General features: G+C 42.9%; 2 protein-coding genes across 8 annotated transcripts in view; both read right to left on the bottom strand.

Annotated features, from left to right (window-relative positions):
- akap6 (A kinase (PRKA) anchor protein 6) overlaps positions 1-1,917 on the bottom strand; it is a 170,321-nt gene extending 168,404 nt beyond the window's left edge. For 5 of the 6 annotated variants that reach the window (XM_037071521.1, XM_037071515.1, XM_037071518.1 and 2 more), the window contains exons 1-3: positions 1,796-1,917; positions 710-928; positions 371-436 (exon numbers count right to left, since the gene is read on the bottom strand). The gene's annotated coding sequence lies outside the window, so the exon portion shown is untranslated. The remainder of the gene's footprint in view (positions 1-370; positions 437-709; positions 929-1,795) is intronic. The other variant, XM_037071519.1, reaches the window with a different exon arrangement.
- A 1,772-nt stretch (positions 1,918-3,689) lies between these two features.
- arhgap5 (Rho GTPase activating protein 5) overlaps positions 3,690-16,084 on the bottom strand; it is a 54,826-nt gene continuing 42,431 nt past the window's right edge. For both annotated transcript variants that reach the window (XM_037071211.1, XM_037071209.1), the window contains exons 5-7: positions 15,168-15,299; positions 10,871-10,976; positions 3,690-8,838 (exon numbers count right to left, since the gene is read on the bottom strand). In XM_037071211.1, the coding sequence (XP_036927106.1) occupies positions 8,520-8,838; positions 10,871-10,976; positions 15,168-15,299 (557 nt within the window). In that variant the 3' untranslated portion in view covers positions 3,690-8,519. The remainder of the gene's footprint in view (positions 8,839-10,870; positions 10,977-15,167; positions 15,300-16,084) is intronic.

Genomic DNA, 16,084 nt, shown 5'->3' on the forward strand with positions numbered 1-16,084 from the left:
GCTTTCCACCCAGTGAGAGGCAGCAGGACTGCCCCAGTATGAAGCAGGGCAGCAGACTGGGAGCACTGAGGAGGTGTTGGCCTCTTTCTGTATGCAGCAGGCAGAACGAGCTCCTCTGCAGAGCAGGCCTCCACAACAAAAGCTCCGGCAGGGAGAGACACTGGGAGTCACCTCCCTCTGCTGCTGCCTCCCTCTTTATCTTCCCCTTTGCATCGCTGTGGCGGCGTTAGCATCAGACAGCTCATTAAATCAGCATTCCACGAAGGATTAGGCACACACACACACACACACACACACACACACACACACTCGTCTTTCACATATACTAAACAGGAGGGAGGTGACACAGAGCAGCTCCAGCACTACGTACCACATCTCTCTGGGTTTCGTCTCCTTCAGTCCATCTCGTTCTTCTTCTCTTCCTGAGTGTCGGATGCTGGAGGATGCAGAGAGGGTGAGAGAGGGTGAGACAGGGAGAGAGGGAAGGAGGGAGAGAGGGAGGGAGGTGCCTCTGATGTTGTGGCAATCCCACTGCAGAGAGAGAGAGAAGGAGAGGGGGAGAGGGTGCTAACAGAGAGCAGGCTAACGCTAAACTAGCCACCAGCTCGGTATGGGACGGTGGGATGGACGGATGGGAGGGATGAGGATGATGATGCGGCACCTTTCAGAGAGGAAACAGAGAGGGAGAGGGAGCGGGGAGCCCTGTTACCTTGGAAACTGAGATGATGTGATGGAGAAGGTGGGGCTGAGCTCTGATTGGCTGACAGGGTGTGGTGCTCCCCCGTGCTGTGGGAGGAGGGGGAGGGAGGAGGAGGGGGAGGATGACAGAGCAAAGGCTGGGATGTGAGGAGCAGCTGCTGCCTGGAAGACGAGGAGCCATCGACGCCCCCCGGTGGCGACTCCTGGAGGAGCAGCAGAGGAGGAGACGCTGCAGAGAGAGAAACATGCACAGCAGCGTGTTTATATTTAATATTCATGGTTATAAAGAGTTTAGTTTGGATGCCAAATGTAAATATTTCAAAAAATTCCTGTCCTTTACCTCATTGAAAAACATAAAATGATTCTTACATCTGAAATAAAATTAAAAACTTAACACGTGTCGTCAATAAGTTACTTTTATCATCCTATGTTTCGGACAATATTATATTAAGTTGTCGTATAATAGGAAACATTCACATTTAGAGCTCGAGTGTGAGGAAATAAAAACAAAACAAACTAACTAAAACATAAAAATATTACAAAGAGTCAAAATTCACAACAAAGGTTATAATGTGAATGTTTTCAGAAGTTTGTTAACTCATTCATAAAGAGTAAGATCAATGTGCTGCCATTAATTCATCTACAGCTGTTTTTTATGATCGATAATAACTCCAAATTTAATATAATTTCATTATTTCTGTGCAGACTTTTAAAAACGATGACTAAAAATAACATCTTCAGGTCTTAAAAACACAAAATATCTGTAAATGTATCAATATAATTTGTTTTATATTGCCTGATATGACACATTACATATAGCATGTAACAAAATCATAAACTAAATTACTTTTATCATGCTGTTTGTTCCAAACATGTTTATTTATATTAAAGTTGGCATTAATTCATCTTCAGCTGGTCGACCCTTTTTTATTGATCCATTATAACCCAGAAATGTCGATTATTTGATAACTTTGTGCAAACTTAAACATCTTCAGGTCTTATAAACACAGAATATGTTAATATAAATGCTATAATTCACCCACAGCACCATCTGCTGATGAATTACAGACATGATGCAGCAGTTTGTGACACTCACATGAAATCTGACGTCCGGATGATGTTTGTTTCTGACTGATGGAGCTGTTTGACTGCAGGTGGAGTTAATCACACCTGTCTCCACCTCAGTGAGTCAGTGTGACACACCTGAAGAGGTCCAGCCTTTATTAAACTGAGCAGTTTCACCTGTGACTGAAGAGATGAAGCCCAGCAGGGTCAGGTTCTCTGTGGAACAACACTGTACACCAAACTACATTCAGAAAAGTGTCTTTTTTTTACATCAGCTTATCAATAAACACACCAAACACCAATATTATAACTGAAATATGATCGATTAGCTTCACTAATAAAATCGGCATACATCATCACCACCGTCATCATCCACAACTACACCAGAGGGCGCTGACGTCACCTGCAGGGGAGGAAACAGCTGAAGTGGAGGAAACTTAATATTTGGCAAACACTTTATTTAACTTTAAAACTTTATTGATCCCTGGTGGGAAATCCACAAATCATCATTGTATTAATGAGACAGCTGTAACAATAAAATGATACATTAATGATTATAACACGAGAATATGAGAGAATATTCTGCATAATGAGAATATTTCATGCTCATAGTTTTGTACTTTTACTTCAGTAGAAACTCAGATTAATGAAATGTTGCATGCAGGAATTTAAATTGTATTTCTACACAGTATGATGAGATGTCAGAAGATGCTTTAGTGTCGTGTACTTCACAGTCTGACCACTAGATGGAGCTCTTTACCTTCTCAACATCTGTCTGTGTTCAGATGAAGAGGAAGGACAAAAAAGCAAAGTATATATTTTCATTTTTAACGACCTTATCTTTGCTTTTTATATGAATTATTGATGTCTTAGGTGAAACTGCAAATAACTCCCTGTTTTATTGTGAGTGTCCTCAAGCCAGACAGATACAGAACCGCTGCCTTTATCTTTAATAGTGTGTTATTTCATAAATGTATCATACTTTATTAAATCTAAAATCTTAAATCTTAAAGGTAACCAGTAACTTCAGCTGCTCATGAAACTGCAGTGGAGTAAAAAGTGCAGTATTTTGTAGAAGTATACCTGAAATATGAGTATTGAGTATTTTAACAAAAAATGAGTTGTTACGTCTGTTGTTCTACTTTTTAATCACCTCGTCGTGTGTTTTGTGTTTCCTGCACTGAACAAACTCCTGGATGCTCAGTTTTATTTCAGCTCGATGCACAAAAGGAGAAATCAATACATTTGTAGAAGCAGAACAAAGAAAAGAAGATAATCTTCATATGTACAGTGCTGTTGCGGCTGCTGAAGTGCCTCTGAGCAGGTTTCTGGATGTATTTGTATGACAGAGTATCAGGGCAGGAGTGAGAAGACGGAGGACGGTTCTTTTTTCATTATGCACTTCAAAAATAAAGTCGAAAATGACGAGGAGAAAGTCGACATCTCAGGATTAAAGTCGACCTTTTGAGACGACATCAAACACTTCGTATGACTGTTTCAACAAAAAGCCTCGTGTAGATGAACTGCAGTTCAGAATCTGCCTCAGTAACAAAGACATTACTTCACTTTCAGCTCATGAACAGTGAAGTTGTCAAGTTTCAGAGGACACGTCACCGTCAGGACATAGTGACGTCAGAGAGCGGAGGCAGATCACAGCTGTCAGACGCTCCACAAATTGGATTTTAGGAACCAGAGGAGTCGACTTCATTCTCAAAACTGCATTTCAACTTTATCCTCGACATTTTGACTTTATCCTTAAAGTGCATAACTGAAAAGAAAACTTCCTCCTCTCATGTTGTCTCACCTTCGGCCCTGATGCTCGTCAGTTTGTGTCGTCTGAACCTGTTTCAGTAAAAACTAACAAGCAGTTTTTATGAATTATAAATATGAAAACAGTCGAAGGACGGAGAACGAGTCGCAGCAGGTTTGGAAAAAAAGAAACTTTATTTGGAAACATTATGGAGAGAAAACAGAAAGAAAAAGAAACAAACTTTGTTTTAGAGTTTTTCATTTCTGAAAATCATTTTTATTTACTATAATACACAGCGGATGATGTGAAGAGTCGGGTGGTTTGTACACCGATGTGACGGGATGATAGAAAGCAAGAAGAACGGCTGATTGGCTGATGAAAAAAAAACTACAGACGAACAGCTTAATCTTTTATTATCTAGCAGCTGCTGAACCCCTCCTCACCCTCCTCACCCTCCCACCGCCCCCCGAACACTTGAACATGGAGATCAGGGAGCTCCTGGCTCCGGTCCACTCCTCGCCGCCGCTCGCTCCCTTCGATGTGCCCTTCAACGTCCTCCTCAGTCCAACATCATAAAACCTTAAAATGGGCTTCTGGCTACGTTCCATTCTGAATATTTATCCCCTTTAACTCACCCTTTAGCCTCTCATTCACATCTCAAAGGTAAATTATGCCTCATTTGTCTGCGGCGGGTCCCATTCCAGACACATGTCCCCTTCACAGCGCCCTTTAAAGCTCGCTAAATCAGATTTGTGGCCGCGTTACGACAGACTTCTGGCTCCGTCGCTCTCCTTCAGGACGACCTCGTCCTCCGATCAAAACCTAAACTAATGATCCACGTCGGGTCGTTTCTTTTCTACTTCTTCTTATTCTCATAAAATCCTAAACATCTCAGGTAGAATTCGTAGTTCCAGTTATTTTCCATCAGTTTATCTGCTCATTATTTGGAAAGTTAAAGTTTCCAGAGTCCTGATAACGTCTTCAAACACGTTGTTTTGTCTGAATGGAATCCCAAACCCAGAACATTACAATTAAAGTTCAATAAAACAACAAAATGTAAGAAAACATCCCTTCTATGAGCTGGAACGAGCAAATTTGTGTATTTCTTGTTTAAAACCATCAAATTAAATCAACATCTGCTGATAAACGTCTTTGTTTCAGTGCTGGTGGGAAGATAAATTGTATTTTCTGACTTAAATCTGTCCAAAAAAGGCAGAATTTGACATTAAATCTCAACGTCTGGACATAAATATGAGCCGACCAGGAAACAGGAAGCAGCTGACCACGCCGAGGACACAGGAGACACATGTCTGAAATGGGACGCACCCCGACTCGACATTTTTCTATGATTGGATTCATCCCTCATCGCCGACGCCATCGAGACGCAAACACCCTCAAACTGGAGCGAAATTACTCCACCAGACATCCACTACAGTGCAGTGCATTCTGGGTAAGATGCGAGTTTAATAACATAATGAAACCGGCGGCAGAGAGGAGCAGAGGGGAAGTTAATGAAGGAGCGTTCAATTAATTAAAAAACAGCTTTTGAGGAGGCTTTTAATTTGGCGAGGAGATTTTACCGCCTGGGATTCTGTTGATTTAAACATCACAGTGACACTCAACGTGTCTAAAAGACTCTTATCTCATAATTTATGTTGAATTTGTTCAGTCAGTCCTCGAATTAAAACGTTGAAATTGATCAGGATTCTGTTTTTCTGAGGTTTTTTTCAACTTCTTTAGAAATTCATTGATTATTTCTATCTATTAGTGAAAACTTGAACACAAGTTGGATTTTGCTCTTGTTCCCGTGGAGCCGACCTGCTGTGTCCTGATTAGAAAGACTCTCTGGGTGACGCCGCAATTAACTGAAATTAATTGATTGAAATGGTGCTAATTTAACAGCCTATAATTAGCAACAAATTACCAGAGCTGAAGGTGTTTTGATCCTTCAGTCAGGTAAACATAAGAAGAAATACTCCTAGACACTGACGGTGTCGCAACACATTAGATCAGATGTAATTAATGTTACTTAAAAGTTACAGCATTCTCCTGAACAACTGAAGGAGCTGGAGATGTAAAAAAACAATAAAAACAAACTTCAAACCTCGATTAAAACTTTGCAGAACACTTCCTGTTTGCAGTGAACCTGTGGATGTGTTGACAACTATCACAGTGTTACTGTGATACTGAAGGAAACTTAAAAACATGATGTTTCTAAGGCAAGTTCTGCACATGAGGAGAGACTTCTCAGAGGGTTTCTAAGTGGATTCATGGAGTCCTCCTCTCCTCCCTCCATGCCGATGAAGCTCAGGTGATGTTTCATAGCCAACAAAACATTTCTGGAGCTTCACAGTACAACAAGAGGTGCAGAATTCAAAAACAACCAAACAAACTGATCTGAAAAAACGTTATTTTTGTCCTTGACGAGCTCGTGCAGACGCTTCAGACGGCGTCACTAACGCTTTTATCTCCACAGCTACAGTGAAGATTTCAGTTTCATAAACTGAGTAATTAACATCTTCTCAGATCAATTTGAGACTTGTTGGTTGTTTTTACGTTTTAAAACAAGTCTCCAGCTACTTCAGCTGTTCGGGAGAATGTTTTGTGGACTAAAACTTCACCTGACTTTCCTTCGAGCGAGGACATGATGACTGGATTTAAATTTTGGCAGGAACTTTTCCTTTTACTTGAGTTACTGCAAATCACAAACTTTTGTCAAGGAAACTATGGGAATTATTCAGATTTGTATACACGTATATATTTCTCTGTTCCAATGTGTGAAACTGGTTTATAAACTGGTTTGTATTTTTGTCCAAACAGACTCGCGTGTGCTGCAAGATTGTGGAAAACCGGCCATAAACGTTAACGTGCTCCAGTTAAAGACTGTCAGGGATTAATCTTTCAGACGGACGACGCTCGCTCAGCTCGTCCACAGAAACAAACTCGTTACTAAATTCAGCCTCGTTTCCGTCTCTCCGCTCTCGTTCTGCCTCCGAGTGTCGTGGATGAAACACGGCGATGAGGGATGTCTGATCTTCTCTTTCAGTCAAAGAGGAATTAAAACGGTCTGTCGTCAACCCTCTCCCCTCACACACACACACACACACACACACACACACACACACATTCACACACACCATCAGAAAATAATAAAGATGGTTTCAGTTACACCATCAGAACCACAAAGAAATATGATTATAGCTTCTGACAGATTATACAGTCCAGTACCCCGTGGTATTTCACTAAATCAGCAACCTCTGCTGCTGATAAATTTATATATATATATACTTATATATACTTCTTTCCTCTATTTAGGGAAAACTATTCAACATATAACCAAAAATATGATATTAAGAGTCGATTTCTTGCATGACAGAAAAGAAAAAACGAAACTCCTCGTAAGAGTTTTCCCCTTAAAACCGAAAAGATTCAGATAAAACGATGCAGATCTGAACAACAGCTCCTTTTCAGAGTTTCATTTCATTTTTTTAAACTTTAAAGTTTCTTTTTTTTTCCTCACTAAGTGGCAAAAACAGAGACATGCAAAGTTTTTAGTTTCCAACAAACCAACAGAACAAAAAAACAGAAATGACAGAGTGGGATGTCCGTTCGTCCGCCATCGAAACACGGAAGACGCCTCCTCGAAGCGAAACAGATCCAGAATGCATCGTAGTGGTTTTTTTCATCGCTCATGTGCCGTCACGGAGGAGTCGGAGGGGTCGGAGGAGGTCGTCCCTTCAGGTGGAGGGACGTCGGTCGGTGCATTAAGAGTTAGAGACTCTAACGAGACGAGACGGTTAGACTGAAGCTTGTAGTGAAGTCCGTAAAAGTCTGATCTCTCGTACGGAGCGTAACGAGTCTGTCAGTCCACGTTTTTTCCCTCCTGAATCCCCCCTTCCCTCTGCGGAGAAGGTACAAACTGGCTGCAATACAGACCCCAGGTCAGTTCACACAGATCACACACACCATCATCATCACACACACACACGAACACACAAACTGGGTAGAAATCAGACGATACAAAAAAATATTAAAAAAAGAAATGATAAAACATAAAACTACACAAACAGACATGAAGTTGGCGAGTGGGACTTTTGACACAAATCGTGCATGTGCTGTCCGGTCAGAGGGTTCATCTCGTTTTAGTCTTTTAGTATTTAAAACAGACGCCCCCCCTCCGTCCTCCCAAGACTAAAAATAATCCACAATATCTCATTTATCTGTGAGGCGTCGAGTTCACAGCTCCACAGTTTGTACGTCTGGTGTCGGAGGGAAAGTTTCTGGTGTCAAGTTTGTCCCTCGCTTCCTTTTATTTTGGGACAAAGGGCAACAAAAAACAAAAAAAAAAAATAGTAAGACGAAGAAATAATTTCCTGTGCCGAAATGTGGAGGAAGACTCCGTGAAATCCTTTCAGCCGGCAAACAGTCGGTCAGATATCGAACGAGCGAATCTGTGAGAATCAGGAGTGTCAGATTTGTGATGCAGTCGTCAGGACTCGAAGTTTAACTTCCCTTTTGTCTCGTGGTGAGAAGGGAAAAGGTGGGCGGGATTTAGGGAGACTCGCTGAGGACCCCAGTGTGCTATTCCATCAGGGTAAGTTAGGAGTGTCATCTTTATTTGTCCCAGAGTCCGACCCTGCTGAACGATTAGTGTTATGTGCCAAATCAAATCAGTTCATTCATCGACTGGTTTCAGTCTTCGTGTCATAAAAGGGGCAGTCAGATCCAAAAGTTAGTTCCAAAAGGTGACGTCCGATTGTAATTCTCTGATCCAGGATTCACCTCTTGAGCCGATCTCACAGATTAATCCAGCAGACGGTCGATGTGTCTCTAAAAGCTGACAGACAGCTGCTGATTCCTCACAACTCGGTTATTTTATGTTTTATTTGAACAGCCGACCAGCGTCGTGCAGAGAAGACGACCTCCAGGCGATCGTCGGCCCAAAGCAGCTGGAGGCGCACACAATCAACCCCGGACTTCATTTCCCAGCATGCTCCTGCGGCCGTTAGATGAGCGGGTCGGGGTGCAGGGTGTGTTGGATCTGCTGCGGCTGCAGCGGCGGGGGCAGCTGCAGCGGCAGCAGAGCCTCCACCATGTTGTGGCAGTGCGGCGGCGGCGTGCCCTCGCTGCTCGAGCTCTCGGCCACCTCGCCGCCGTGGAAGAAGTAGTCGCTCTGCACGATGAAGGACTCGATGACGGCCTGGTTCAGCTTGGTGGTGGACAGCGTGTCCTTGTTCTCGAAGTCCGGCCGCATCAGAGTCGGCCAGAAGCAGATGGAGAGGTTGTCGGCCGTCATCAGCGTGGTCTTACTGTGCTGGCTCACCCTGCGGGAGGAGACGGACGTTAGAACTCAAACGTGACATCAAATATCAATTAATACATTATGTCATCATAATGTTGGGAGATAAAAGCAATCTGTGGCGTTTTTCTCTGTTGTTTACATGTTCAGAAATCATCTTTTCTGAAAGCTTCATCCTCGTAACTATCAGGATCATCTGCACGTCCAGGAATGACGTGTAAAGACGCCACAAGGAGGCGAAGACGCCGTTTGTTCCAGAATGCATCAGCTGTGATTTCTGTCTCGATGGAGCATCAGCTGCTTCCTCCTCCAGCTGACTGGTGTTTGAAATCAATAACTGATGAAGTGTGACATCACGATTAGGCCGCTGACTCATTAAGTTAATTAAATTAATGGCAGCTGTCAGTGAACGCTGTCCAGCTTGTTGGGCTGATGTGTTGAACCGGATGAAGAGAAGCGACAGGACTGATAACGCAGTTCCACATCTCAGCTGATTAATCACCAATTAAGACAAAACAAACAGCTGAGAGAGACTCGAAGAAACGGAGACGTCGTGACATTCATCATATTTCCGCTCACAATCTGAATATTAGGCTCCATGTGAACGCAGCTTCCACATCCTGAAGGCTGTAATATTCTCTCTTCCACCGTCAACGTCACGTCTCTTTGACTGCCTTCTCGTATTAGTTGTGATTGTTTTGCCTAGTCAGACATTTTTCTGCCTCTAACAGGCCATTTCCTCTTTATATCTGTCACAGTGCAGCTCTGCTCTGAAGACACGCCGCTGGCAGCTGTATTATTAATGTTTCCTGCTCGTTTCAGATCCTCCAGTATGACTCCTACCCCTGTCATGTTTCTGTCTGCAGCAGAAGTTGAAGCTCTGCAGATTGAGGGTGTTGATTTTACTCTCTGGCGCACCTCAATCTGCTATTTCTTTCAAATCTTTAACTAGTCATTTGTGTACATCCATGTGGCTGTAAAGCTCTTTGAATCAGCTTGTGTCTGAGTGTGAATACATGAAAATGTTCCTGCAAGAGTTCTGACGAGTCAACATTGTTCAGGCTTCTGGTTCTTAAGCTGACGACGGAGCTTCACATCAAACCCGTTTTGCTGTAGTAGCTGGAGTCTTCAGAAGGATCAAGACCTCAAGTTGATCTGAATAGATGTTTTTTCCACCCTTGACGTGCAGTCGAGGTCGTGCACAGACAGCGTTCATGCTACAGCTGCGAGATTTCAGCCTACAAAAGGATGTAAATAACGTCTTTTCAGAACAATGTGTGATCTCGGAGCTTTCAGAGATGTATAGAGACATCTTAAGATTAGCTTGTATGTTTTAGCGGACGTTATTTAAACTCTTTTTAAAACGGACATCTTCAAATCCTTCAAACTCAACCGCATGTCGAGGGTGGAGATAACTTCTTGTCAAACCAGTTTGTGATCTCTGGGACTTTGACTTCACTTGACGAGCTGTATGAAGGCTTTTCATTTTCTTTTAAGGTTGTTCTTCCATTTTAAATCAGGTCTCCAGCATATTCACTTGTTAAGTGAGCAGATAATGACTGAATTCTCATTTTTAGATGAACTGTTCCTTTAAGAACGAAGCGCTGTGGACAGGACAGAACCAGGAGAGGCTCCGTTTGAGCCGTGATTCTTCTTCTCTGACACTAATTCAGGCGTGTCTTTGACTTTGACTCAGCTCTGATCACTCCGCTGGATGTTTTCACAGCAAATTAAACTCATTGGAAACGTTCAGCTGCTGCCAGCGCTCAGAGGCTCGATGTCGACGCCGCATCGTTTACGTCCCGCGACGACTCAGATGTTTTTAAGTCTGAATGAAGGGCACCTGCTGTGATGTGTTCACTGTCATCACAGGTATGCGTGCGTTCCAGCGTCGAGGCGTTTAGCTGCTGATGGAGCTTCATACTGAGGATTTTTCACACATGGATCAACATCATCACACTGACGGAGGAGAGTGTGTGTGTGTGTGTTTAAGTACCTCTAAGCTTTGTGTGGGTGTGTTTATGTCTGTGTGTGTTCATGTGTACTTTAGTTCTCACCTGTTGAGGTGTGTGATGATGTATTTGAAGACCTGGTAGTTGACCGGAGGGAACTTCTTCACGATCTCCCGCAAGACCTGCAGACGCTCGATGTAGTCCACGATTTCTGATACACACACACACACACGCACACACGCACACACACAGGGAGAGAAGACAGAAGGCGTTTTACATTTTACACACACTCTCTCTTGGGAACTGAAATTATACTCTCTGGAAAACAAAAGGCTGAGATGCTGCCAAGAGCAACTCCCACGCTGTGCCATGCACACACACACACACACACACACACACACACACACACACACACACACACACACTAACACACTAACACACACACTAACACACATGCACACACACACTAAGCCTTGTGGGCAGAAGTGATACTATATAATTTTTAAGCCTGCATCACGTCTTCCTCCGCTGGTTTAAATAAAACAGTTTTTGCCGACTAAGAAAACAAACACGTTTGTGTTTGAACTGTTCAGATTAAATAAAATCATCCTGAGATATTTTTATTATGATTCATATAATTATGAAGCTACAGAGCTGAACAGTCTAGAAACGTGGGATCATATTGGTATTTTTACAGTTTCCCTGCCTGTGGTGTTCGACAAATGTAACTCTGATATACAAGTTTGGTGTCTGTGATGTTTCTTCTGTTTGCTGCTTTACAGATGTATGAATGTATGAATCAACATTATTGATTCTACATGAATTGTTATACTTTCTTTGATGTCTGACAGGCTGAGAGGGTTTGATGTTTAACCAAAGCCGGTGACAAAGACTCGATAAAGATCTGACCGGGATTAAAACATTTAATCAACTTGTAATTTGAAGCAGAGAAAACAGTTTAGAAAAGAGCCTGAAACATTCGGTGCTGGACAGAAGCTAAAGTGAAGAATAGGAAAATAAAGTAAAGCACAGTTTCTGTTGTCAGGTGACGCCTGGAGGTGATAAATGTCCGTGGGAGCGTTAACGAGAACTTTCCTCGACCTAATAACTCTTCTCTTCTCCAGGTTTGATTGTTTCTGTCTTCCCCTGAGCTCCCTCATCAATCAAGTTCTTGCCGATGTAATTTGAACTGAAGTGCTCCGTCGTGTGATGGCGGGCTGCAGTGATCGGCTTGAATCAGCTGATTGCTTTTAATCAATTAATTTGAGTTTTAATATCCAAACTGTCAGAAAACTCAAACAGTGCATGGGTCAACCTCCTGGAGTTGTATGATTTCATTGTGAAAAGATATTTTATGTACAGCGATATTTAAACGTAGAAAAGCAGCAGTTGAGAAGATGTAATGAGCAAACACTGAGGTTTACTTGATTGATATTGATTCACTAATAATTTCTGAGTAATGAATCAGTAATGAGACGAGTGGAGTTCAGCTGCTGATGAGTCAGACATGTCAAAAAGAGAAACCTGAGAATATTTCATTTGAGAAAACTGAAGCTGCCGTCCTGCTGGTTTAAGCTCAAGCACAAACAAACACGCTGCTGCGTTCCTGAAGAGTGAAGCGTCTGTGATGTTTCCTCGACATCCTTCCTCCTCCCGAGAGAATCTTTCACTTTTCCTGCCGGCAAAAGCTCGTTGGAGCTGAAACGCTTCACTCACTTATTAAATATTTAAAGAGCAGATGTGAAATACGAGCTTTTACCTTCGAACTGTCACAACAAAGATACTTTAACACGACCGTGAACGTCCTTCGCACACTGGAATATTCTCCAGGATATTCCAGACATTCCAGGACCAGCGGGAAGCCTTTTTTCATATATTTTTAGACGATCGTTTACAGCCGCACACGTGACGGAGCTCAGATTTATTCACCCTGCGCCTCATCCATCATCTTAACGAGGAGCCGACGGGAGCTTTTGTGCCTCTAATGGCTGCGAGAGGTCAAAGGTCGTTAATCTGCGCCGGTGAATCTCGACATTAGTGAGAAATATAACAGAAAGAAACCGCAGGACCGACAGAACAGTTTGATCCTCATTCATCAAACACTACATACCCGTATATATCATTATATTAATGCCGTCGACACTGTGTTCCCACAATGCAATGGGCTCAATAAAATGATAAAACTATAAAGAAAGACTTTGGATGAAAATTTAATGATCCCTGCACCAGGAAGAGATGCTGCCGCCGCTGCAGTCAGATGAAATATAGATATTAAAAAAAAAGGAAAAACATGCTGAACAGAAACGTATGAATGAACAATTCAGGATCTGAGTTTGAAGAAGTGAAACGAAACGAGGTAAACAAAATGTCAAATGTTCAACATGAAGATGTGACAACAAACAGTTTGATCCAACAGTAAAACAATAGTCATCTCTTTATTCTTTACAACTAGAAAGCAACAAAACAAGTAGTTATCCTTCATTATCTGGAGCTTTAATTTATTACACAACTCTACAGACGTATAAACATTTTATTTAGAGGTTTTATTGGATTGGACACGTGAGATTTATGCCTGCTGACAGTGAAATTCCTCTAATGAGACGTGATTCTTTGCAGGAAACCTCTGAGGAAATTATTAAGGAAACGCAGATCTTTAAAACCAGGAAAACACACTTTACCCCTGTGAGGACTGCTGACGTTTCTCCAGAAGCACTTTTGGCCGATGGGAGTTTCTTTTTGTGACGGGGTTACAGGAAATGAAACGTGTTTGGAGCTGAATTAGCGGAGCCACTTTGATAGCAGTGACTCTTCGAGACAAGCCCGTCATCAAGATTCACCTCCAAGCAGGTAGCCCAGCTGGAAATGTGGAAATACTAAATCCCGGCCGTGTCGAGTCACAACGAGCAGAACCAGGCTGACAGATGTGATGGAAAATCAGCATATGACGCAAACAAACCTGAGACCTGCAGCAACTGAAACGGACCCTTCCTACCTAGAAACAGACCGAGCCGGTTCTGGTCCAGCGACAGGCTGGCAATAGACTTTTACGCTTCAACTTATTACGGAGTAAATGTTGATTTGGCAATGTAATGGCTTTTAGATTGGGTCCTTCACAACGTCGCTTTTACTCTATTTGGGCTGCCACCGGGCACAAAATGTCCCCCGACAGCGAAGGCAGCCTGGCCCCGCTCCCATTTGTTTCCACGTCTCCATTAGAGACTAAATGAATGAATAAACTCTTGTTTTGTCCTGAGGAAAACGGAAACAATCCAGTTGTCTTTGCAACAGCGATGCCGACAGTAATACCACTTGGAAACACTTTGAGAGAAAGGTTGGTGCTCCACTTGATAAACAGGCAGACCCCAAGACGACCTCCTGTCAAGATAATACATGTGTCAAACCGGCTTGTCAAGTTATTTCTCCCCAAGAAGAGAATGGCATCATGTTCCACGGAAACCAAAAGCAAGGAAGTAAAAAAGGAAAAGGGGAAAATCCCCCAATCCTGGAGCATCACAAAATCCTATCAAGAGTTTGCTGCTACAAGAGCAAAAGAGAACGAAGGAGGGGGAGAATGTGTGTGCTGACAAAAAGAGAGAAAAGCCAAAGGGATTAAAAAACAAAAAGTGGAAGTAAAAACAGGATGAAAAGAAGAAAAGGGAGTGACGGAGGGAGACAAAGGACTGGAGGGATGAGAGAAGAAGAAGAGTTCCTGCTTTATATGACTCATGTTCCAGAGAAGAAGAAGCAGCACGGCCTCGCTCTCAGCAAGACACTCATTAAAGTGTGTGTGTGTGTGTGTGTGTGTGTGTGTGTGTGTGTGTGTGTGTGTGTGTGTGTGTGTACACATACGCATAATATGTTTTTACATTTCTTGTTATAACAGAGTGTGTGTGTGTATTTTTGGCTCATTAATCTGCTGTCGTCAGCCTGCTGGTTTCAGCACTCAGCATCACTCACATGCAACCAGGAAACACACACACACACACACACACACACACACACACACACACACACAGCAGAGAGTAAATGTCTGACAGCATCCTGGGGCTGAAAAAAGCCTCTTAAAAGTGTGTGTGGTGTGACAGAAAGCTGTGTGTGAACTTAACCCCTGCAGCACTGAAGTTACAATAGACGAGAGGTTAACGGCACCGGTGTGTGTGTGTGTGTGTGTGTGTGTGTGTGTGTGTGTGTGTGTGTGTGTGTGTGTGTGTGTGTGTGTGTGTTATAACCTCTGTGTCAAAAGTGTATTTTTGTGTTTTTACTTCAAAGTCTCTCTTCTGAAGCCCAGAAAGAATCGGGGAGAAGATCTTTTGAGAATTTGGCAGACTCACAGATTCAGGTGGTGTCGACAGTATTTGTGTGTGTGTGTGTGTGTGTGTGAGACTGTTGTGTTCATTCTTACTGGCGGCCTCCACCAGCTCCGGGTGCAGACTGTAGGGGATCAGCGGGTCGGGCAGATCGGCGAAGAAAGCCTTCAGCGCTCCAGCAGCAGCGTTCACCGCCACGTCCATCGCCACGAAGTCGATGCTGTGATCTACAGAGACACAGAGAGAGAGAGAGAGTTTCACTTTCCACCATCTGCTGCAGATTCACAAGGTCACTTTTCATGTATTTTCTCTCTTGTTTCATGGCAGCTCCAGCTGAAGAACGCCTCTGCATCACAAGCACAGCAAACAGGAAAACAGCTCCACCCAGAAGAGCTGCAGGATAACAGGATCAAACTCAGACTCTCTGCAGGACTCGTGTTGTCAAAATCCTCCAGTTTCACACTCAAATTCTTCTCCGGTGTGCAGAAACACATCGCTGTCTGTCTTTGGCTCTATTTATTCCTACATTGTCCCTATAATCAGTCCCAAATGACATAATTCCATGCACGAAAAACAAAGCATAACCAATGTTAAGTACTGAGAGTTATTCATGAGAGAAAACACCGCCTGCCCGCCTCAGAGTGAAGAAATAACGCCACAGTCAGTCGATTGTTTGCAAACACTTTCAACACCTTCGCCGCAAAATTTGAGGACTCAGCAGAACGAAACAGCAAGTTTTCAATGTGTGATAAACATTTAAACCGGCCATGACGACGATGATGATGATGATGATGATGATGATGATGATGAAGGGGCAGTAGAAGCGCAGGGTGAGTCCATCTGTGTTAGTTTGACATCAGAGGTCAAAGGTATCTGATTCCAGATTCCTAAATGTGAATATGTCATAAGATGATGAATAAATGAATGTTGCGCCGAATCAGAAACGTGGTCTCTTTATATTGAATCAGTTATCAAGATGTGGAGTTTATCATGTTGAGTCACTTTCATCATC

The sequence above is a fragment of the Acanthopagrus latus genome, chromosome 16, assembly GCF_904848185.1.
Source record: "Acanthopagrus latus isolate v.2019 chromosome 16, fAcaLat1.1, whole genome shotgun sequence".
NCBI lineage: Eukaryota > Metazoa > Chordata > Actinopteri > Spariformes > Sparidae > Acanthopagrus > Acanthopagrus latus.